General features: G+C 47.6%; 4 protein-coding genes across 7 annotated transcripts in view; 2 read left to right on the top strand and 2 right to left on the bottom strand.

The window, feature by feature from the left end:
* Nucleotides 1-1,156: 1,156 nt before the first annotated feature.
* On the bottom strand, nt 1,157-4,243 carry LOC147647115 (uncharacterized). The gene has a single exon (XM_086872404.1). The coding sequence runs from the start codon at nt 4,241-4,243 to the stop codon at nt 1,883-1,885; it is 2,361 nt and encodes a 786-aa protein (XP_086728530.1). The 3' UTR covers nt 1,157-1,882.
* Nucleotides 4,244-7,553: 3,310 nt separating this feature from the next.
* LOC147647114 (uncharacterized) lies at nt 7,554-9,347 on the bottom strand. The gene has a single exon (XM_086872463.1). It carries the CDS (start codon nt 9,294-9,296, stop codon nt 7,605-7,607), a length of 1,692 nt encoding a protein of 563 aa, XP_086728589.1. The 5' UTR covers nt 9,297-9,347; the 3' UTR covers nt 7,554-7,604.
* A 6,827-nt stretch (nt 9,348-16,174) lies between these two features.
* The window catches only part of LOC147647110 (maestro heat-like repeat-containing protein family member 7), a 48,508-nt gene continuing 42,024 nt past the window's right edge, over nt 16,175-22,658 (top strand). For 2 of the 4 annotated variants that reach the window (XM_086872457.1, XM_086872459.1), the window contains exon 1: nt 16,178-16,219. The gene's annotated coding sequence lies outside the window, so the exon portion shown is untranslated. Of the gene's footprint in view, nt 16,220-22,658 lie in introns of all 4 variants that reach the window. The other 2 variants (XM_086872456.1, XM_086872455.1) reach the window with 2 other exon arrangements.
* LOC147647113 (maestro heat-like repeat-containing protein family member 7) lies at nt 16,199-21,197 on the top strand. The gene is made up of 11 exons (XM_086872403.1): nt 16,199-16,440; nt 16,632-16,773; nt 17,081-17,145; nt 17,264-17,593; nt 17,778-17,926; nt 18,184-18,331; nt 18,540-18,730; nt 18,813-18,950; nt 19,219-19,333; nt 19,506-19,643; nt 21,132-21,197. The coding sequence occupies exons 2-11, from the start codon at nt 16,656-16,658 to the stop codon at nt 21,195-21,197; spliced, it is 1,458 nt and encodes a 485-aa protein (XP_086728529.1). The 5' UTR covers nt 16,199-16,440; nt 16,632-16,655.

The raw sequence follows: 22,658 nt of genomic DNA, 5'->3' as shown, positions 1-22,658 counted from the left end.
GTATTAGCTGTTATCATCCCCAGAGTCCTGTACCACCTGGATGAAGAGTTGAGCCTGCAAGTGGAGAGACTCACCCAACTTCAGAAAAGAGAAGTGGTGACAGGTGTAACCATAGCGATGCTGCTTAACCTGAGAGCAGCTGGTGCTGCCACAGGTGTCTCTGCCATCGTGACCCAACAACAGAGACTGCTTTAGCTACAGATGACTAAAAAGTGAAGTCTCAACCTTCTATTCATGCAGCAAGGAGGCCTCTGCATCGCCCTGAAAGAGAAGTGCTGCTTCTACGCAGACCACACCGGAGTAGTGAGAGACACCATGGCAGAGCTACGGGACAGGCTGTCTCAGCGAAAAGCAGAGAGAGAAGCCCAGCAAAGCTGGTTCCAGTCCTGGTTTGACCAATCTCCGTGGCTACCCTGGTGTCTACCCTGATTGGACCAGTTCTGATGATTTTACTCGTGCTAATCTTTGGACCATGTATTCTAAATAAGCTTGTGTCCTTTGTTAAGAACCGATTAGAAAAAGTTAACATTTTGTTTATAGAAAGGCAACAAATGCTTTAAAATACACTTAGTTGTTACATGTGTTTATATTTACCAATGAAAATTGTAGTATCTATTTTGTAAGTTTTTAGCCTTTTAGTTAAGTATTTTATATTTTACTCAATTTTATATTATCCATTTTAAAAACTTTTATAATATAGATAAGTTAGACAAAGTGTTTAGAAATACATATATAAAAAATAACATTAGAATTTTTAAGACTAATATACCTTATATTTTAGCAAATTAGTTATTCATAGTGTCACGATCCGCAAGGTGGGATTCGTGATGTGGTTCTTTTAGCCGGTCTTAGAGTACAAAAGATTATCAGCAAACCAAGGACTTAAACAAGAAAACACAGTTTATTGAGTGCTCATCAGCACTAATATGCGATAGAGGGAAAGAAAAGAGAAAGCAAAGCATAAGGAAAAGAGAGTAAGGGGATTATAGCTACCAACGTCGAAGTCCACTCAGCCGTCCAACGACGCAGAGTCTTCTGTCCATTGGGGAGATCTCAAAGGAAGGTGAGTTTGGGGTATAATTTTATAGTCTTTTGCAAAGCGAGGGGCGCAGGGCCAAAACCAGAGGCGATTGATGATCATTGTGATGAATTCCATTGCGCAGGGAGCAGGTGTAGGGTACAGAGCGATCCATGTCTTGCAAGTCTTTGCTCACCAGCAGGAACAAGGACAAGGTGTTGTGGAAAACCCATTGCACCGGGTACCAGGCACAAACCTCTGCTCACCAGCAGGAATGAGAGCCATGAGTCGTGGAAAACCCGTTGCGCAGGTTACCAAGCCTCTGCTCACCAGCAGGAACGAGAGCAGTGTACCGTGCAGCCACCTGCAAACAATCACTGAGCAAACATCCATCTCAGCTAGGCCCAAACCCCCAAACCAAGTCCCTTGTGATATTCAGGGTCTCAGTCTCTGTCCTTGAGACGGTTGTGAGACAGATGAGGGAATCTTCGGACCGTCTCTTACACCACCCCGTGGCTCACAATCGTCGAGGTCTTTCTGCACGATGTTGTAGTGCTGCTGCAGAATTCTTCTCTGAAGTCTTCAGGACTCGTTACAGTTGGTAGTATATCCCAGAAAAAACAGAGACAGGTAGTAGGGAAAAGATAAGGGACAGAAAAAGGAAAAAGAGAAAACAAAAACAATAAGAAAATCAATATATTGATTTCAAAGAAAAACCATTCCATATATATAATTTCAACTAAAACTTACAGATTGGTTTCTTATCTTAAAACAAACAATAAATTATATTCTAAAATACACCATGATAAAATGATTAACCTCATAGTCACAATGTCAAATTATTTATTGTAGTGCCTGCATAATTCATCGAGTATCGATAACCTTAGGGGTATCAGCAACATGTAAAGTACCAATCATGTTGTGTGCATCCATTATGGAAGTCAATTGTGTCAACCTCTTCATCATTCTCCAATTCAGGATGTACAAAATTGCTGATAGAACAAAACCAAGTAAAACTAAAACCAAGAGCACGATGATGGGATGACACAATTTGTTCAAAACACCTGTAGCAGTTGGTGACCACCCAAAAAGAGTGTCCCACCACTTGTGTTCAGCATCTTTCCTTACTCTTTCCAGAACACGACGTATTCCTTTCACATTGTGGTGAACCGTAACTAAGGTCTTTTGTCCATCCTTTTTGATCTTTTCCAAAATTTCGATTAAATCCTGGTGAAGCAACAGTTGCCTTACCAGAGTAAAGTTCATTCCAATCGGAGCAGGCACTAAACGATGAATCAAAGTGTAATTATACTGCAAAAGATAATATGAAGTAACTGGAGCTAAATAAGAAAAGTCACAACCTATAATCTCAGTAAAATTGCATACACAAAAATTTGAATGATTCTTAGTATCCACTACTATGTTTTCTACAAGCATACTATCACAAGCAGTTCTCAAGCATACACATCCATTGCCTACATACACAAGCACTGTTTCAGAAGTGTCATTAGGATGGATTTCAAAATGACAGATATTCTGTTCTGTGTCTAAACAAATGTCTTGAGCTTTGATTGCATTACTTTCACAGATAAACCCTTGTTGTTCCCGGACAATACAATTTTCCAAACCAACAGTTTGCCATTTCCCACCAATCTGACGGGCCCATTCCCTATGCTCTAAAGGATAGAGAACAGCTCCGTCATGATTCAGCCCCAGTGCAATGATAGGAAAGATTGAATGTACTGAAGCATTACGTATTGTCAACACAAAAGCTGTGGCTGTGTTTGTGATGGGATCGTAGGTAAAATTTACCAAATTCCACCAAGATTGAAATTCCTTTTCAAAATCATTGGCATTGTCCCAGACTATTTTCCGAATCTCAGTGGGAAAGGTGCCTTCTTCACCCTCTCTGATAATTGATGCAGCAACTGACTGCATCCACAACTGGGCTTGAATACAGCTAAGAGCCAGAGAAACATTGTTTTGGGTAGCACTGAGTGCATCAATTATTAATTTGTGATCATCTACATTTACCCTTTCCCAATTTGGTAATATGTTTGATAGCAACCACTGTTGGGTTCCCAAAGCAGTTAAAGATGACCTCAGTGGTTGTTGTATTTTGGTCAAATCTTTAGTTGCAACAGCCAATTTATTCATCAATACTTCTGAATCAATACTATTCAAAATTCCTAGTCCTGATCCCACGACACCGGTTATATCTCTTGTCATCCGTTTGTGAAAAGGATTTCGCTTTCGCAACCAGGTTGTCCACCCCTCAAAGGAAGTTTGCAAAAAAGGTGAACAAGCTGGCTGAATCTCTGAGACATTGTTTTGCATTAGTAATTTAACTTGTTTGATAGACCATGCTGGATTAAATAGCATTTGTTGTTGGCCAGTTTTCCTGATTACATAGGGTCCAATTTCAGAAATTTTTGGAGTCAATCTAATTGGTGGTTGTGTGGTAGGTAGTACAACCTGAACATTAAGCTCTCCCCAATATTTGGTATTGTTTTTACCACACACGACTTTGGAGGACAATTGTACAGCCGTTAAATTCAGCCAACAATCTTGATTCCGAGTTTCACAAGATATAACCTGGCCACGAGATCCGGCAACTTGACTGTGTACAGGCTCAGTATGGGATCCGGTACTCAGTCTGCAGCGTATTGAAACATCATCACCTTGAGTTAACAGAAAAGAAGGGAAAACGTTAGTTTTACCATTCAGCACAAAAGGGGTATTTACACCATGGTATGTGATTATCACACTTAATATAGGCCTTGTTACAGCATTTATTTTAAATCTGTGAATTAAACCTGTAAATCCTGTTTGCCAAGTGCAGGTCACGTAAACTGGTCTGGTTAAGGTAAAATTGTACCAGCAGTCAGTGGGTTCACTTCTACAGAGCTTCGTGCTTTCGACATTGTTGGTGCTCGGATCTAGTGTGTAGTTTCCAATGTTCTTCTGACGGCAACACAATATGAGGGGATCATATTTGCCGCATTTCCAATCTTCTGTGGAACAAAGTTCTGCTGAAATATTAGGGTGCAAACTGCTTGTTAAATTCGGTTCAAGAAGGTTTCCGGCAATTGTAATGGTGGAGGCTTTTTCATAACGAGATTTTTCTATTTTCCTACATCCTATCTTAATTTCCTCCCCAATTGCTCCTGTTAGTATTCTAACCCAATCCTTTTGATCCCACTCCCAGTCACCCGGGCGGTACATTTCAGAGTTATGCAGTACTACAATTGCTAGATTTCGCTGATGGTCTCCAGGGTGATGTCCTATGGCATAGTTGCTGGTGACTGCTTCGGACCATGGCCACTCAGTCGAGTTTTGGCCATGATATTGCGGCAGGATGAAAAGAAGGATTAGTAGTGTTATCATGGCTTATTCAATTTTCATGTCCCTCGGAGTTCTTCTGTGAAAGTAAAAGAAACAACAGATTCTGCCACATTGGGGCAGGAGATTAAAATGAAGGAATTATCCAGCGTGTGTTTATCCGATGCTCCTTCCCCAGGGCATCAGATGCTACCCACGCATACTTGTTCAAGGGAACTTTCAGTATCAGTGGCACTTCCCCTACTTTGGGGAGGTCCACCAAAACCGGCTGACCAGGGTAGTGCGCTGGATTCTTAGAATCGTTTGGCCCCCATGGTGCAGGGATGATGTTAGGAGCTTTTGGGCAAAAGGCAGTGATTTTGGGACACCCATTCACCCCCCATCTATCATTTATAGTTTTGACAGCTTTCCACAATCGAACATCCCAATTCCCTTCATGTGGTTTCAGGAGTCGCTTAAGGAGACCATTGGTTCTTTCTACAATCCCGTTAGCTTGAGGGTAGTAAGGGGTGTGAAAGGTCCATTTAATTCCCTCATCCTTTGCCCAATCTTGCACAACTTTAGCAGTGAAGTGAGAACCATTATCAGATTGAATCTCTTGTGGTTTTGGAAAAGTTCCAAACCATCCCTGCAAAGCCTTAACAGTGTTGTCACCAGTGGCTCTGTTAAAAGCATAAGCCTGAACTAACCCGGACACAATTTCTACCCCTACCAGCACAAAGTGTTTACCTCTTGACTGTTTGAAAGGGCCGATATAATCGACTTGCCATGCATCCCAAAGTCCTTTGCCTGTTCTTAAATGCAAAGGGTCATCTTTCAGAGGGTGTCTTTCCAGCCGCTTGCGGCATTGCTCACAGGCTGATATACATGTTTTGCACATTTCTCTGGTAACGGGCCACCCTCGAGCAAAAGCTTCTTTATACAGATCCTTTACACCTGTGTGTTGTCTTTTTACATGCAGCCACTCTAATAAGTGATCCCAGTCATCTGTAACAAGTTCCTCCTTTAGAGGACTTATTCTTGCCAGTTCATCAACTGCATTGTTCAGGTTACCAGCTAAATCTCCATTTGTTTGATGTGAAGCCACCCAACCTACAGCAAAATTTCCTTGGGTTGCAATATTTAAAATTTCTTGCCATTTTTCCTTCTGCCATACTGGAATCCTATTTACTTCCCAATCATTTTGTTGCCAAAAAGAGAGCCACTCTGTGCATCCCTTAAACACAGCATAGGAGTCAGTGTAAATATAAACTACAGAGGCATTCTGTGCCTCTCGTTTGAAAACGCTCCAAACAGCTATTAATTCACCCACTTGAGCACTGCCTTCTCCTTCAGTAACTATTTGTTCACCTGAGGAAGTGTGGAGAGCTACTGCCCGGTACTTCCATACCTTCCCTTCTCGCTTGGCAGAAGCATCAGTGAACCAAGAGTTTGTTGATTTTTCGGGGGAGAAAGGAGGGGCTACCTTAATTACAGAAACAGGGTTTTCGTGGCCATCAGCCAAGCTCTCGGTTTCTTGTATGGCCAGATTTTTTATCGCTCCTTCAGTTATTGAAAAGATGTTACAGTAATGTTCGATCTGGGCATACCATTTTCTTACTGAAGCCCTCTGTGCCACCCCGTCAAGGGGGGGGAGTCCCAGTAGTAACTGTTTTTATAACTTTAAAAGGGCCTCTCAGCACTATGGGTTGTTGTCGTGTAATTTTCTCCACTTCTATGAGAGCTATGCTGACCACAAACAGTCCCTTTTCCCAAGTGGTGTATCTCTTCTCAGCATCTTTAAAGCCACGGGAGAAAAACCCAACAGGTCTTGTAGGGCCTTCTGGACCCCGTTGCCATATGTGAACTGACAGTGCTGAAGCAGCAAACCCCCATTCTACTTGGAAAGGATCTGTGGGATGTATGGGACCCAGTGCTTGATAGGCTATTGCTTCAAAGATTAACAATTGCAATGCCTCTTCTTGGGAAGGGGTCCATTCCCATTTCACCCCTTTTCTTAACAAATCATAAAGGGGTCTGGCAATTATTGAAAAATCTGGGATGTGTTTTCTCCAAAACACTAACAAGCCTAAAGCTTGTTGAAGTTCTTTCTTGGATTCAGGCATTTTAATCTGATCTAGAGTGGTTAGGGTATCAGGTGGGATACATGTCATACCTCCCTTCCACCAGATTCCCAAAAACTTCACTTCTTGTGATGGTTTCTGAATTTTTTCTGAGGGGATTTGTAGGTCAAGGCTTTCTAGGTGAGATATTATTTTTTGCTGAACCTCCCCCACTACTTCCTTTTCCTCTCCCCCCACAAGAATGTCATCAATGTATTGATAAACAGCTATATCCTCAGGTTTGGATATTTTTTCTAATTCTTGTGCCAAAGCATGGTGTGCTAAGGTGGGAGAGTGTTTGTACCCTTGTGGTAATCTGGTGAACGTGTATTGCTGACCGTCCCAAGTAAAAGCAAAACGGTCCATGTCCTCTGGCTGTATAGGTATCATAAAGAACATGTCTTTGACATCTATAGTTGCCATGAATGGGTGAGCTTTTTCTTGAATTGATATTATTAATTCAGCTAAATTTGGAACCGCTGCAGTGAGGGGATCTGTGTTGGCATTTAGCCTGCGAAAGTCAATGGTAAGTCTCCATTTTCCATTAGGTTTCCGCACTGGCCACACTGGAGAGTTAAAAGGGGAATGAGTGTTAACTATTACCCCTTGATCTCGTAAATCCTGAATTACAGTTTTGATGCCTTCCTTGGCACCAGAAGGGAGAGGATATTGTTTAACGTTAGTGATTTTGCTGTGTGGCAGGGAAGGTGCCATTTGGAGCAAGTTAATGTTAAGACGTGATGTGCCAAAAGACCACAATAGGCCGTCCTGATCTTCCCACTGCCTTCCAGCCAGAACATCCATGCCTAACAAATCATTTGGGATATCTCCAAGCACTACTTTGATAGTTAATTGTTCTTCCTCTCCAGGTAATAAAATTTTTACAAAAGCTATTTTCATAGCTTCTGAAGTTCCCAAAGCATTCAGGACACAGTATCTTTTCTTTACTGGAACAATTCCACATTTTTGGGCAGTTGCATTTGTTAATGCAGAAATTTGGGCTCCAGTGTCTATTACAAAAGTGACCAGTGTTCGCTTGGGACCAACTATTGCTGTTATTAATAAATCTCCAGTTTGTCAATTGCGGGTGAGCTGTCTAAGATATATCCAATTGCCCCCCCCATCTCTATGCTCACCTTCAATTAGAGACGGGGGTTCAAGTTTCCCTGCTTTTGAAAATGTTTCAATTCCATTGCTAAACTTTGGGGTTGTTTCTGCTCCCTATCCAGAGCTTGGGAGTGATTTTGCTTTGACCCACTGCTCAGAAACTGTGATTGTTTCTGTTCACTGTCCAGAACCTGTGAGTGATGTTGCTTTGGCCCACTACCCAGATATTGTGCATAAGGTTGTGTTGGCTCACTGCCTGGAGTAGGCTGAGGGGAAGGTGGAGCGCTTGGTACAATGGGACTGGATTCCTGCCACCGAGAAACCAGTTTACTTAATTTTTCAAATGGTAGGTTATCCATTAACCCCTTTGGTATCCCCTTTTTCAGCCCCAAGTTCCACCAATACTGTCGGCTAGAAATTTGCCCACCCTTTTCTGTTTTCATGTTAGGAGGGGCAATGTGCCTAACACCCTTTGTTCTTTCTAGCTTTTCCTCTGGGGTTTTTACAGGACCATATTTCCTGTTATAGTTTAGTAACTCTTCTGCAACTTCACTCCATGTCCAAATTTTGTGATTTCCAGCAGCTAAATTGAGTTGTGAGTTTGTATATGGTGAAGGATTCGTGTACGGAGAAAAGCCAGGATCAACAGATCTACTTTTGTTATTTGGGTTTTCCAGAAGCCTGTCCAGTCTTTCTATTGGGCTTATGGCAGCTATCGTTTTCTGGAGAAGGATAGCAGTGGGTTTAAGCGATTCTGGAAGGCCACGAATTAAAGGAGTCATAATTTCAGCCTTCACGGGTAGCAACATTGGTGATTCAGAACCAACAATTAATTTTCTTTCATGAATCAGTTGTAGACAAGCTGCCTTATGAATGTTTTCTAGAATTTGGTCTGGGGAGCCGGTTAGAGCTACAGGATCTCCCCTTTCCAGGGGTTTAAGTCCCCCTGCCCAATATGCAGCTCGCTGTGTTAGGGACCATGGGTTGCGGTTATCTCCTGTTGTTAAGAAAACACCATGTCCCCAGTAACCACTTGCTTCCTGTTCAGATAATCGAATTTGATCTCCCCCTGTGAGAGACACTCGAAATACGTATTCTGTCTCTGACTCGTGAGGGAGACGCCCGTACTCCTTTTTTAACTTAGCCAATTCAGTAGCAGTGTACGGGATTTCTTTAGTGGCTATATGTGGATCAAGATCTTCATCATTGATATAGTTATATTCTGTTTTAATCAAAGGTCTTATTTCGGAGCAACAGTTTTCACCACAATTTTTTACCAAATGTAATTCTGCTTGAGGATATATGTGATTTATCTGAGGAGTTTCTTTTTCCAGCGACTCCTTAAAGGAATCAGCACACTGTGAATTTTTGGCACGCTCCTCACTCAGAGCAGTTCGTAAGAAATGAATTTCATTTTGCAAACTTTCAACTAAATTTTGTAGGGATTGTATAATTACATTCTCTTCCTGCCTTCGTCTCGTGCGAGCCTCTACAGCCGACGTAAGGCAAGCTCCCAATACAGAACAAATTATGGTTTTATTACAGCCAAATTTGAACTTTGCCTCATGTTGCAGGGAGCAAATTCTATCAGTTACATTTTCCAGGTTGAACCAATTATTTTGAGCCCATTCTTCCCCAGCTGGGGAGGGCTTAGCATTGTGTTTTGCTAACAAAGCAATGAATGCAGCTTTATCTTTTATACTAGAGTTTTCAGAGTGTTCACTCATGTTTGTGTGTGTGAAGGGTTCAGTACCACTACAGGGAGGTAAGACTTAAGTTATGCACAGACGCAGCCTTTGCCACGTCACCCTTCGCGTCCCTGTATGGATGAAGAGACAAAATCTGCTTGGGAGGAACCCCTTTATGTTAAAATTCAAGTTGTCTCTTTACTACACCAAGCAGTCAAAATTCATCAAAAACACATAACAGTACACAGAACCACTACAGGGAGGTAAAACTCACACTACATCAGACGCAGCCAACGCTGCGTTCCCCCCTGTCGTGGGTGGAGAGACCAAATCTGCTTGGGAGGCACACCTTTATGTTAAAATTCAGACTCTCCGCTACACCAAGCAGTCAAAATTCATCAAAAACACATAACAGTACACAGAACCACTACAGGGAGGTAAAACTCAGTCACACTACATCAGACGCAGCCAACGCTGCGTTCCGCCCTGTCGTGGGTGGAGAGACCAAATCTGCTTGGGAGGCACACCTTTATGTTAAAATTCAGACTCTCCGCTACACCAAGCAGTCAAAATATAAAAAACCAGTAAGTCCCACCTTTTGTACTCAAAGATCCCGTGTAAAATTCTGAAGACAGAGCCCTCAAACGAGTGTAGGGGTGCTTTTCACCTGGGCGTGTGCAGTTTGCGAGAAATTCGAGTCGCCTCCCTTGCTTTCTAGACACTGCTCACCAGCGTGGCAGGCTAGGGGCGGCTGAAGCGAAACGTCCTTCCCCTGATACAGACTGCACAACAACCTGCAACCCCTTCTGTCTCTCAGAATCCTGTCCGTGACGCCAATTTATGTCACGATCCGCAAGGTGGGATTCGTGATGTGGTTCTTTTAGCCGGTCTTAGAGTACAAAAGATTATCAGCAAACCAAGGACTTAAACAGGAAAACACAGTTTATTGAGTGCTCATCAGCACTAATATGCGATAGAGGGAAAGAAAAGAGAAAGCAAAGCATAAGGAAAAGAGAGTAAGGGGATTATAGATACCAACGTCGAAGTCCACTCAGCCGTCCAACGACGCAGAGTCTTCTGTCTGTTGGGGAGATCTCAAAGGAAGGTAAGTTTGGGGTATAATTTTATAGTCTTATGCAAAGCGAGGGGCGCAGGGCCAAAACCAGAGGAGATTGATGATCATTGTGATGAATTCCATTGCGCAGGGAGCAGGTGTAGGGTACAGAGCGATCCATGTCTTGCAAGTCTTTGCTCACCAGCAGGAACAAGGACAAGGTGTTGTGGAAAACCCATTGCACAGGGTACCAGGCACAAGCCTCTGCTCACCAGCAGGAATGAGAGCCATGAGTCGTGGAAAACCCGTTGTGCAGGTTACCAAGCCTCTGCTCACCAGCAGGAACGAGAGCAGTGTACCGTGCAACCACCTGCAAACAATCACTGAGCAAACATCCATCTCAGCTAGGCCCAAACCCCCAAACCAAGTCCCTTGTGATATTCAGGGTCTCAGTCTCTGTCCTTGAGACAGTTGTGAGACAGATGAGGGAATCTTTGGACCGTCTCTTACAGGGCTTCAAGCACAACTCCAACCTCCCCATCCACCGGCGCATCCACACTGGGGAGAGGCCCTATGAGTGTCCACAGTGTGGGAAGAGCTTCTCAGACAGGTCTAACTTGGCCAGACACCAACGGATGCACCGGTAAGGGAAGCCCTGCGAGTGCCCCAAGTGCAGGAAGGTGTCCATGCGCTGCCCCAGCTCCATCCCCCATCAGAGGACCCACGTTGGGCAGAGCCCTGATGACCCACGTTCCCAGTGATCTGTGTTGGGAACACACTGGGGTGATGGTCATTTTGATTTGGCCCTGATATTCTTTTAATTCATCTTCATCCCTTTAAAACAGACAAAATTTGGGTAAAAGTCTACAAATTCATCAAGGGCATCTAAAGCCTCACTTTTTCCTAGTGCTTAAGGGAATCTGGGATTCAAGGAGATAATGGGGAGGATTTGGGGACTGCGGGAGTATCTGTTGTAGTATTCTCTATTTTTTGTCACTCAAAGAGATGAGAGGATTCAATCTGTCACCTCAAAACCACTCTATGCCACTGAAAAGTACTCATTCCCACCCAGAATTCCTGGATTCCACAGCTCCTCAGGGTGTGATGTCTTAAGTTTTAGCTTTCCTATTTTTCATATTCTGCACTGCCTGAGTTTGTAGCTTTGAACTTCCTATTAAGTGTTAGTGAGCTCTCTTCACAGAGTAGGTAGACAAAACAATTCCTTTTCTAGCTTGATACCAAGGACAATTGTTACAAGTTCCATGCCCAAAAGCATGAACAAGGGTGGACTGAAGAGAGAAAACAGGAAGGATGGGACTTCATCATCTGAAGCTCTAATCGGACCATGAACCCAAATACGGAGATGGACCTAAACTTCTAAAAATGTGAGACCTTGTGATCAGTTGTCCATTTGTGTGACATTTGTTTTTGGTCCATCTTGGGTGTAGCCCTGGCCAGGCTCTTGAACTGTGCAGGTTGTATCCTTTAAGGCCTTTTACTAAACTTTATACTTAACTCTGGCCAGCCTCTGTTCTAGGTCAGCCTTCTAAAGGCATCAAGTGGAAAGGGGTTGGAAGGGGATTGGGCAAAATGGGATGCAAATCAGGAGGGGTGAGATGGGTATTGGGTGGGATGGAGTTTGGGAGGTGTGAAATGAGGAAAGTAAGGCTTGGGAAGGGGGTCTTGATGTCCAGCAGAGATGGGATGGGTTGGGGTTGGGATTTGGGATGTGGGGTGGGGTCTGCAATGAGACAGCCAAAGTTTGGGGATAATGATCAAAGGGGGAGACCATTACTGAGTGAGTTTTGGGATATTTCACATTCCTGAAGAGATTTTGGGGTATCTCACGTTTCTGAGGCAGTTTTGGGGCACTCCCCAACTCTTGGGGTGTTCCTGAGAGCAGCTCCATGGAGCCCCATTGCCAGGGCTGGTTGCCATGGGCACGAGCTCAGAGCTGTAGCCAGAGTGCGTTGCCTCAGTGCTGGAGAGCAGAGAAATGATGAATGGCCCCAGACATCTCCAGGGTGTGTTTGGTGTCAAGATGAAAAATGAGGGTGGAACCACTATGCTTTGATATGATTTATTGCGCAAGTAGCCCGATAAGATATCAGTCTCAAGGCGTGAGATTTATAGAGGAGCAACAAGTCAGCCATAGCTTGTGAAAGTCAGAGTTTCTTCTCCCCACAGCAATATATAACATTTTGGTCCAATAGGCTAATGGAAAACCTCTCAGACTATTCACTGAGTCCTCATAGAGGTGTAGCAAACATCGTTTATTTCTATCTTTAGCACACTTTCATAGGGTCCGACAGGGTTCACAGGGCTTAACAGGCTACAACTGGTTAACACATATTGTTTACATTCTTTTCCATGTACAGAATGCCATTGTTTTTCTTTATTCTCGCTGTTCCAGGAGAGTTTCAAAGACACTGCTTTTAATATTGTCGCCTGAATTAAAAGCTGGGTTGGGCAGACAGGCTTTTACTAAAATATCATGCTTTTTCTCTATTAAAATGTTCCCTTACAGTAAATACAGGATATGTTATAATAAACAGAGTCCCAGGACCTTTCTTTTGCTGCCCAGGGTGTGTGGGGCATAGGGGAAGAGAGGGAAAAAGGGGCTTGTGCTCAGCAACCTGTCAGGGCATGCAGTGGTGCAGGGAAATGGCCAGAAACCCTTGGCCTTTGGTGGTTCTGCTGAAGGCGCAAGCCCTGTCCCAGCCAGGAAGCGCCATCTGTGTCCTTGTGCCCGTGTGGTGCTGGCTGGGTTGCTGAGGGCTCCCAGGTGCCTCTTGATCCAGCTCCTCTGGAGCTCCTGTGGGGCTGCGGCGCTGCTGCTGGGCCAGGCTGGGGGAGACCCTGAGGGGACGGGGTTCTGGGAGGCCATGAAGGGATGAGGGGCTGTGGAGGCCCTGATGGGACAAGGCAGTGGGAAAGCACAAGGGGGATGTGTGAGGGAGTGGGTGGCAAAAGGCTCCAAGGGGACAGGAGGCCCCTGAGGGGCCGGGGTGGTGGGAAGCCCTGAGGAATGAGGTATCAGAGGCCATAAGCAGCCTCTGGGCAGCCGCCTTTTTCCTGACACCCAGCTGCTCTGGTGCTTCCCCAAAATGTCTCCTAGGTCTGCAGCAGAAGCCCTCGAAGCTGGGACAACACCTCTCCAGGAGGGTGGGGACAGCCCGAGGTGCCCAGGCTGGGCTGGCTGGGGACATGCAGGGCAGGGGGTGCTGCCAGGCCACAGCCACTGGGTGCCTCCAGGAAGGGGCAGTGGGCAGAGGCAGGGCTGGCCGCCAGCCCAGGCCCTCACGGCTGCCCAGGCCACGCTGCTGTGACCGAGGGTCCCCTGACACAGAGCTCGGGGCCCACAGAGCTGCTGCCACCATGGGGAGGGTGGCGATGTCTCCTCCAGCAGGGCTGCCCAGTGGCTGCTGCTCAAGCGGCTCTGGAGCCCACAGGAACAGCAGCAGAGTGTGCCCAGGAACAGCAGCAGAGTGTGCACAGGAACAGCAGCAGAGTGTGCCCAGGAACAGCAGCAGAGTGTGCACAGGAACAGCAGCAGAGTGTGCCCAGGAACAGCAGCAGCCCCAACGTCGGCACCTGCGCACTGAGGCGGCCGCAGCAGCCGGGTGCCAAACAGGGGGAGGCTGTGGGCACAGCTGCCTTTGGTTTGGCAAAAGGCTTCAGCAGAGTTGGCCACAATGGCTTTCTCTTCACTTGAAGCCTCACAGCAACGCGTGGCAGCTTCAGCTGCAGCTTGTGCCCCTGACTGACTTGGATGGCCGTGCCTGAGGGTGGGCTCACCTTACACATTCAGGTGTCCCAAGGCAGCGGCATTGGCACCATTGTGAGAGAGAGAGACTCTGATGGGACACAAGCCCTGCGCTGCAGCTGCCCTCCCTCTCTTCTGTCCAGGCACCTTAAAGACACATGAAATAAAATCCTGGACTTGCTTGGAACAAAGGAAGAAGCAGCAGGCACTGAAAAAAAGCAGGGATTTACACGGCTCAGTTTTGGTCTCCGCTTGGGGAACCACAGAATCCCGGAGCACTTTGTGTTGCAAAGTATCATAAACATCATCCAGTTCCAACCACCCTGCCATGGGCACAGGTGGTGTGCAGACACAACTGTCACTAGAACTGGAAGAACACTTCTTCATGTTGACCTTTTCTTCTCCTGGATTTCAAGCAAAGATGAAAAAATCATCTGGTGAATCACAAATGAATACTGTAGCTCACAGAACTAGGAGTAGGAGTCTCCAGTGGCCCATGGTGTGTCCATTCAACCATTGTTAGATCATCCAGTTGGACTCAGCCCGATGCAGCCCAGGCACAGGCACCAGGCTGGTCCATTTCTGCATCCCAAAGTCTTTGTGGCTCCCTGTGCACCCATTGCCTCCTGAATCTATTATTGAATTCCCAGTTACTGCTGGGCAGAACATGAGAACACAGGAACAGCTTGTTTGGCTCATTCTTGCATTTGCTGCTCCTGCCTAAAGTAATCATCAGGACTATATGCTGATGTGATGGTATAGCCCAACACCAGGGACTTCTTCTGTAATGTCTAATACTAAAACCTTGTCTGACTGTTCAGAGACTCTAAAATCCAGGGTGAAAATGACAGCTTTGGTGTGTAAGAATCCTAGAAATGTGATTTTTCTAGTCAAGGAGTTTAATGCCAATGAGGAAACTACAAAAATATTAAAACTTATTTTCATTGGAAACCCCTCTGAAATGGCATCAGGCCACCTACAGGGGACAGAGTACGACAGTGGGGACAGTACTTGGCAGTTCATGGCTTCAGATGTGGGAGATAAATATTTTGCCTGGGTTCAACCTGAAGATCAAGTTTTCCCAGAGTTTTGATTGACTGGTCATTGCAGGTAAATTTAATAAATGCAAAAGGATGTAAAAGCACAATTTCTGGAGAATGTGCACTAGGGAGAAAATTGGGAGAAAACCTTGAAATCAGTCAGCAGGCTCTGGAAAAATTTTAAGAAGTTAAAATTAAAAATAGATGTAGCTCTGTGACTATTCAGGCAGGACTTTGTGTCTGGAGGAAATGTTTGCCTTGCATCAGCTGCAACACAGACAGACATGCAACAACTGGGGCCTTGAACATCAGAGACTGGGCTAATGTTTCTCCCAGAAGAACAGACAGAAAATCACACTGAAACATGACAGTGCCTCTGTACAATCTAACCATCCTAGGAAACTCAGCAGCTGATGGTGTTTTTGTGCTACTGCAAACCCCTTCCATGAAAAATATCATTCCAGGAAGGAGCAACATCATCTGACAGATAGCAAGAGTGGCCAGCAGTAGCTCCAGGAGCTCCTACCAACAGCACCTGCAGGAAGGAGCCCAGCCCCCAATGCATGGGGCTTTGGCTGCCCTCTGGCACAGAAACCCCCCAGGGGCACAGGTCTCTGGGGCAGGAGAAGGGCACCAGCACTGCCAGGGCTCGGCTGGGGTGGCAGGTCTGCCTCAGTGGGGACTCTGCCACACCTGCTGATTTCAGTGCTGCCAGGCCCCTGTGCAGATTCTGTGCAAGGCCCTGTGCCCTTCCTGCTGCGGCTGCGTCGGCAGCCCTGGGGGCTCCTTCTGCTGCCCTGAGCCTGCAGAGCAGGGCAGCGTTTGCTGATGGTTTGAGGCGTTCCTAAAGATCCTGTTGGGCTGTCTAAGACACTTTGGGCAAGGGATTCCTTCCAACCTGGGCCACTTTGGGGGGGATGGGGGCAGCCCAAGGGCAGGTGGCAGTGTGTGCAAGGGCCCTTTGTGACACATGGTCACCATGGGATGGAAATGGACAGGGTGTCAGAGGGCCCTTTGTGACACGTGGTGACATAGGAGCTGGCGGTGACAGGGCCACGCCACAGTGCCCAGTGCACGCGACGGGACAGGACGCGGCAGAGCGGTGCTGTGAGGAGCCCCCGCACAGCACACTCGTTTGTGTCTGACCCGGACTTTTCCAAGTCTTTACTCGTACAGGTGACCTCGTGGCAAGACTGCGGGCCTTGGTGGCCCGTGGCTTTCCCGAGGCTTTTCTTTTGCAGGTGTCTGTCAGGCCAGACTGCGAGACTTGTAACCTGGAGCTTTTCTGAGGCATCTCCCATTCTCCCGGCCTCTGCCCTCAAGGTGAGACTGTGGGACTTAGTAAGCACAATCATTTACAAGGAGTCTCCAGCCATTATGGCAGGAGCCCTCAAGACCAGACTGCAGGACTTGCTGTCCTGTAGGCTTCCTGAGGCTTCTCTGTCACAGGTGCCTAAAAGGCACAAATGGACAACTTGTTGACTCAGAGATTTCCCACGGCATCTCTCTTTAAGGTGCCTTCAAGGCAAGATTGTGTCATGGCGGGCAGATTCCTCAGGCTGTTCAAGGTGTTCAGGGGGAAAAGAAAGAAAGAACCTGGAGCTGCCCCAGCACAACAGCCGGAAGAGCTGGAGCAGTTCCAGCCACTGCAGGATGGTGAGTGGCAGAACTGGGCCACAGGGCTGATGGCTGCAGTCAGCTGGGCCCTGCCCCATCCCATCCCATCCCATCCCATCCCATCCCATCCCATCCCATCCCATCCCATCCCGTCCCGTCCCATCCCGTCCCGTCCGCTATGGACATGCCCATGGACAGGACACAAGAGGGATTGGGACTGACCCCGGCACTGGCTGTGCTCCATACCCTGAGCCATCCCAGGGCTGTCCCTGCCTGGGGAGTGCAGGGCTGGGCTGTGTTCTCCGGCCTCTCCTGCAGCCCCTCAGCTCTGGCTGCTCTTTGCCAGATGCAGCCATGGACCAGACACAAGAGCAGGAGCCTGCCCGTGGCCGCTTCCACAGAGCAGCGCAGGTACCTGCAGCCATCCCCACCTGGCCTGGGCCTGCTGGCACTGCTCAGCCCAGCAGTGGAGCTTGGAGCACTCCATGGAACATGCCTCTCTTCCCTGTCCTTTGTTCTCCTTGCACAGAGGTTCCGCAAATTCCTGCGCATTCGGCGTAGAAAGATCAGCCCCATAGGAACTGAGGGCACAGCTGAGCCTGACTCCGGGCTGACCGAGCTCCAGGCAGAGCCTGATGTCAGCCCAGATTCAGCTGAGTGCTCAGAAGACTCTGACACTGCAGTGAATGATGAGAGGGAAAACTCTGACATGGCAGTAACTGAGGATGTGGCTATTCCAAATGATGATGCTGGAGAGACTCAGGGCATTGCAGATGCTGGCATCACACCCACTCCTGCTCTGAGTCAGGAACTCATAAGGGACAATTTCAAGGACAACTGTGTTTCTTCTGAGCAGCAGGTACCCAGCCTGGGGCCAGAACTGGAGGCCTCCCAGGATTGTGTGCCCCCTCCAGCCACATCCACAGGGGCCCCTCAGCCTTTGAGGCCAGCACAGTGTGATGGGAAGGGAAGCACTTCTTGGGGGAAGCTGGGGAAGTTGCTGCCTTGGACAGCACTCCATGTCTTCCCCATGCCTCCTCCAGGTGCCAGCTATTGTAAGGAACATTCACCAGAGTCTGGTGTCCCAAGTCACTGTGGATGTCAGGCAGCAAATTGACATTATAAGGCTGGCTGAAGAACACCCTGCTGATGTGGTGCTGACCCTCCTGCGCTGTGCCCCATCGTGTGACAGGTATGGGGCCCACGTGCCTTGAGAGCTCAGGGCTCATCAGCCTTTAGGGCCCATGGCCCTGCACAGCCTGTCCAATGGGCTCTGCCAAACAGGCAGAGAGGTCCAGGAGCCTCAGGCCCCTCTGTGTCCTGAGGCTGCTGCCAATGCTCCCTCCCTGCCCCTCAGGGCACTGGGGCTCTGTCACCTGGGTCCCCACAGCTACACAGGGCATGGCTCTGTGACTGAGACACCCCTGACACAGAGCTCTGATCCCACAGAGCTGCTGAAATGATGTGGAGAGCCATAGGCTCGTCGGGACCAACAGTAGAGAAAGTGCTGCCAACACTGCTCTGTGTGATGGAGGATTGGCCTCTGCACAGCATCTGCACCTCTGATGGAGACAACAAGGATGTTTTTGCTCTGGCTGTGAGTTCCTGGAGCTGGCATTTGATCACCCAGACGTTGCTTCTCCAGCAGCTCTCCATCCTCTCCCTGCTTCAGTTCCTGAGCTGAAACCTGGGCTAGGGGCAGGCTCAGGGGGCACCAGGCCTGCTGCTCCCCCTGTGTCTCCCCTCAGGCCCTGCCCCATGGACACCTCGGCACTGAATGCTGTCTTTGGGTGCTTCTTTTGCAGGCAACTCTGGTGCTCTGGCTGATTATCCAAGCGCCTGAGTGCCACGAGGCGTTGATCCTTTATTCCGCCCGCCTGTTTCTGGCTCTGCTGTTCCATGTTGTCATCACCACCCAGCAGACGCCACCAGTGGAAGTTGACAGCTTCTGGAGAGCATGCCGGGAGGAATACTGCCTTCCCAGAAAACCCAACAGGTGCCAGTCCTCCTGTCCTTCCAATGCCTTTGTGACCAGCACCAGTGCACCCAATGTGACCTGGGCTTTGCTCTGCACACAGGTTTGCAGTGCAGGCCATGAAGGCTCTGCTTTTCCGACTGCGGTGTGAGAGTGTGGTCATGGAAATGCGATGCAAGTGTGGCTGGGACACGCTGCTCTGTGCTGACACCCAGCACTATGCCGTGGGTCTCCTGGCCAGGTGAGACCCCCTTCTCCCCACTGCATCTGAAATTGTGCCCTGTGCGTGGGGTGCCTCACACAGTCCCTGTGGTTCTGCGACAGAGGGCCTTGTCACTGAGGGATGGCCAAGCAGAGTGGAAAATGCTGGCTGAGGGTGCCCAGAAGGTGCCTCCCCCCAAAGCACCCCCATCCCCTCCAGTGTGGTGAGGAAAGACCGGATCTCTGTGAATCAGTCCCGGTCTCTTGCCCCTCCAACTCAGGGTCTTGGTGCCTTTTCCCTCTGACAGGGAGATGCACGGTGCCTCCCTCTCTTTGTGTTCTGGGATTGCACTCCGCCTGCTCCAGCTGCTCAGCAGAGAGGAGCCACCCTGGGATCTGTCCTTCCTGGCATTCCTTGTGGAGGTGAGCCCAATGGCCAGCACTACCTCGCTGAGCTGCCTGCCAGCCCTGTCCCCTTGCATAGCCACAGCTGCCTGGGACAGTACCCGTGCCCTGTGCTGCTGCCTGGGCCCAGCCCTGCCCAGTTCCAGGCTCCTGCCAACCGGCTCCCCTGTCACTGCCCTGTGCCTTTCAGGTCCTGGATTGCCTGAACTTGCGTAAATGTGGTGACAGTGTCCTGGAGATCATGTCAAAGCACCTGCAGAGCAAGTGCAGGCAGAGGCGTCGCCTGGCATTCAGAGGCCTCATGGTGCTCAGCAAATTTCCTTCGATGGTGAGAATGGGGCAGCAGCTGAAGCTGTGCTGGGCAAAGAAGTCCCTTGGGCTGGCTGGGCTTCAGGAGCTGAGGCAGCTGCTCCCAGCTCTCCTGCCTCACCTGCCTGAGTGCTTTGGGACAGGCCTTTGGCCTCTGGGCCTGGCAGCAGCAGGGTGGAGTTGCACTGCACCATGGGGTGACTTTACTTTTAAGATGTGTTCGGGAGCTGTGAGGAAGTTGAAGCTGTGAGAGGCTGATGGGAGTTTTTTCTTGTGACCAATTATTGGTCATTTCTGAGAATTGGTGGTGGTTTTAACCATTGAGAAGTGAGATCAACTTGTGAACACTATCTTAAAATGTAAAGCCAGGGTTCTTTTGTTCTCTTTGGTTTCTGGCTTCTGACGAGGTCACAGGGCTCTGTCTCGGTTTCCCCACCCCACTCCAGGCTGGACAAGGCCACAGAGGGTGGGGAGGGGGGAAACGGAGCCGGCCTGGCTTGGTTTGCAGTTTCTGCTGCTGAACTGAAACCTGACACCATGAACATCTGCAGCTTTCCAAGACTTTAACTCTTTTACTACTTGGATGAAACTTACAGATTACTCCTTTTTCCCAGAGAGAGAGAAGGAGGAGAAAGAGAGAGATAACATGAAGAAGACATCATAAAACCCTCAAAGACAGTGAAGAAAAGAGTTAAGTTTTAGATGGGGAAGAGAGAATAAAGAGATGCTATAATTAAGCTGAAATATTTTTCTATTAAAGCTATGGAGATGGACAATAGTGTTCTGAAAAAGAGCTTGTTTAATTCAGAGTATATTGGAAGGAATAGAGTGGTTCAAAGTGTGGATTTTGAGCAAAAGGTGGAGTAATTGTGATACAGTGAAGTGCTGGAACAGAGGGGAGAAGTAATAGTTGAAGATTTGGGGCCTTGAGAGGCAAAGAGAAAAATTTCTGTTTCCAGGGAGGCTCACAGAGACAGATGAAGAGAACTTTTGCCTTTGAATCCTTAAAAATGACATCCCTAGACTCATTTGACCCATAACACCTCAGAGCGATGTGAAATGGGAGGAGTGAACTGATGGCAGATTTCTGGGCAGCTGGCATCAGGGAAATAGAAAGCTGTAACAGAAATAGTTCTCCTGTGAGAAACTCCATAGATTAGCAGAAGAAAACTTCTGTTTCTCTACAAAGACTGACGAAAAGACTCTAGCAGGAATTGGGACTGTTTTAAACCAAAGTTCCAAGTTTTTTTGTCTCTATGTTGTCATGTGAACAAGGGAATGGTGGGTAGTGGGGGATAAAAGGGTTTTCTGGAAGTTTATTCTGGTGTTCTTATTCTTGTAGTTTTGTTAATAAACTTCCTTTATTTCCTTTTAAGTTTTAAGCCTGTTTTGCTCTTGCTCTAATCCATATCTCACAGCAAGAAATAAGTAAGTTTTCTAGTAATTTTTTAGTTACTGCTTTAAAACCACGACAGTGTGAGAGAACAATTCCTCTTCTTGGTTTAAGACCAAAACTGCAACATTTAAAGTTGTTTTATTAAGCCGTGGAGACAGAGAGAAGACTGTGGACTAAGGCAATGGCTGAGGTTGCTGTATCTTAAGGAAGAGCTGTCAGTACCAAGTTGTTACTCAATTGTTTGCTGCTTTGGGCAGAATATTCAAAAGATAGACAACTTCTGACAAGCAGTAATCCTTTCCTTATACCCCAAGTATTTGGATGCTTCAGGACATTTATCACAGCTGCCAAAACTGGATTCACAACCTGTGGGTTTCAAAAGGAGAGCGAGATTTTGCCTGTTCTTGCTTTGGGAAAAGGGCAAAATATTCTCATTCCTTCTTCTCTTTCTTTGCCTACATCTTTTTCACCGACTTTTGACTGGACTCAGCTCAGTGATAAACCATCCACAGGATCAGCCAGGACTCCTTGTGGCTCTTTCCTAGTGAGGAAGCTGTGCTGAAGCCGCACCTCCTGTAAAATGCACTCAGCATTTTACATACTGAGCTTTCCTATCAGCCTCCCACATCTCAGCCATTCCGTGCTGGGAAATGACAGACAGGGCTGCAGAGTGATGGGGGGAGGAGGGGAGAGGAGACAGTGCTTTGTTTAATTATCCCACTTCAGCCTGATTGCTGCAGTGGTATCTTAAAAGTGAAAAGATTTGGAAACTAGATTTCTGGTAATTAGCATTGAGAATATTGTAATGCCAGCAGCCAGCCTCTTTCACCGAGGATTTACTTCTCTGGGATGAAATTGCCAGGCTCTCACATCCTCTGATCTCCTCAGAGAACCAGCTCTCACACGTGCTGGCAGACAGCATCTCTGGGCTCAGGATCAGGGGCAGGTAGCAAAGAGGGGACTCTGTCTGTCGGGGCTGGGGAAGATCCATCTCGTCCTTCAGGAGGGAGCCCACGCTGCCAGTGCTACAGCAGAGTGTTTGCAGGCACTGCTGTCACCACATCCTGATGTGAAACTGCTGCCATTTACTGCCCTGGCTGAGGCTGGGGTCCAGCACACATAATAAGAGAGGAGCTTGAAGCAAGTAGTCAAGAGTGAAGGGAGTGTGAGTGTCAGATATTGATGATACAGCGTGCCCAGTCTGCAGCTGCACTACTGGGGGAAACCGAAAGAAAGTATCACAAAAGCAGCAGGCATCACAGATTGCCTTTCACTCTTTCCTGGACAAAAGATAGATTTAGGTAATAATTCACCTAATAATAGATTAGGTAATAAAGAATTAGGCTGTATGAACCTTCCTGAGGAACTGTGCTTGTAACACAGGCAATGGTAAAATATCAGCAAAAGCTGCAGCACACTCAGGCAGCAGACACTGTCTGAGACAGAGCAGAACAAACCATTTGGATCCCCAAAATGACTGCTCACATGAGACCACAACCTCCTGATCACTCCCTAGGTTTGCACCCATTTTGGGGGATATTTTGGAATATATCTTGGCACAGGCAAGCATGTGCATCAAAACCAAGGAGTTTGCCAAAGAGAAATAGAGGAAACTTGCTACCCACCAGCTGTGATCCT

Source organism: Cyanistes caeruleus, unplaced genomic scaffold (assembly GCF_971803275.1).
Source record: "Cyanistes caeruleus unplaced genomic scaffold, bCyaCae1.hap1.1 HAP1_SCAFFOLD_65, whole genome shotgun sequence".
In the NCBI taxonomy this organism is placed as follows: Eukaryota; Metazoa; Chordata; class Aves; order Passeriformes; family Paridae; genus Cyanistes; species Cyanistes caeruleus.
The sequence above is the reverse complement of the archived record's forward strand: the minus strand, read 5'-3'. Positions and strand labels throughout refer to the sequence as shown.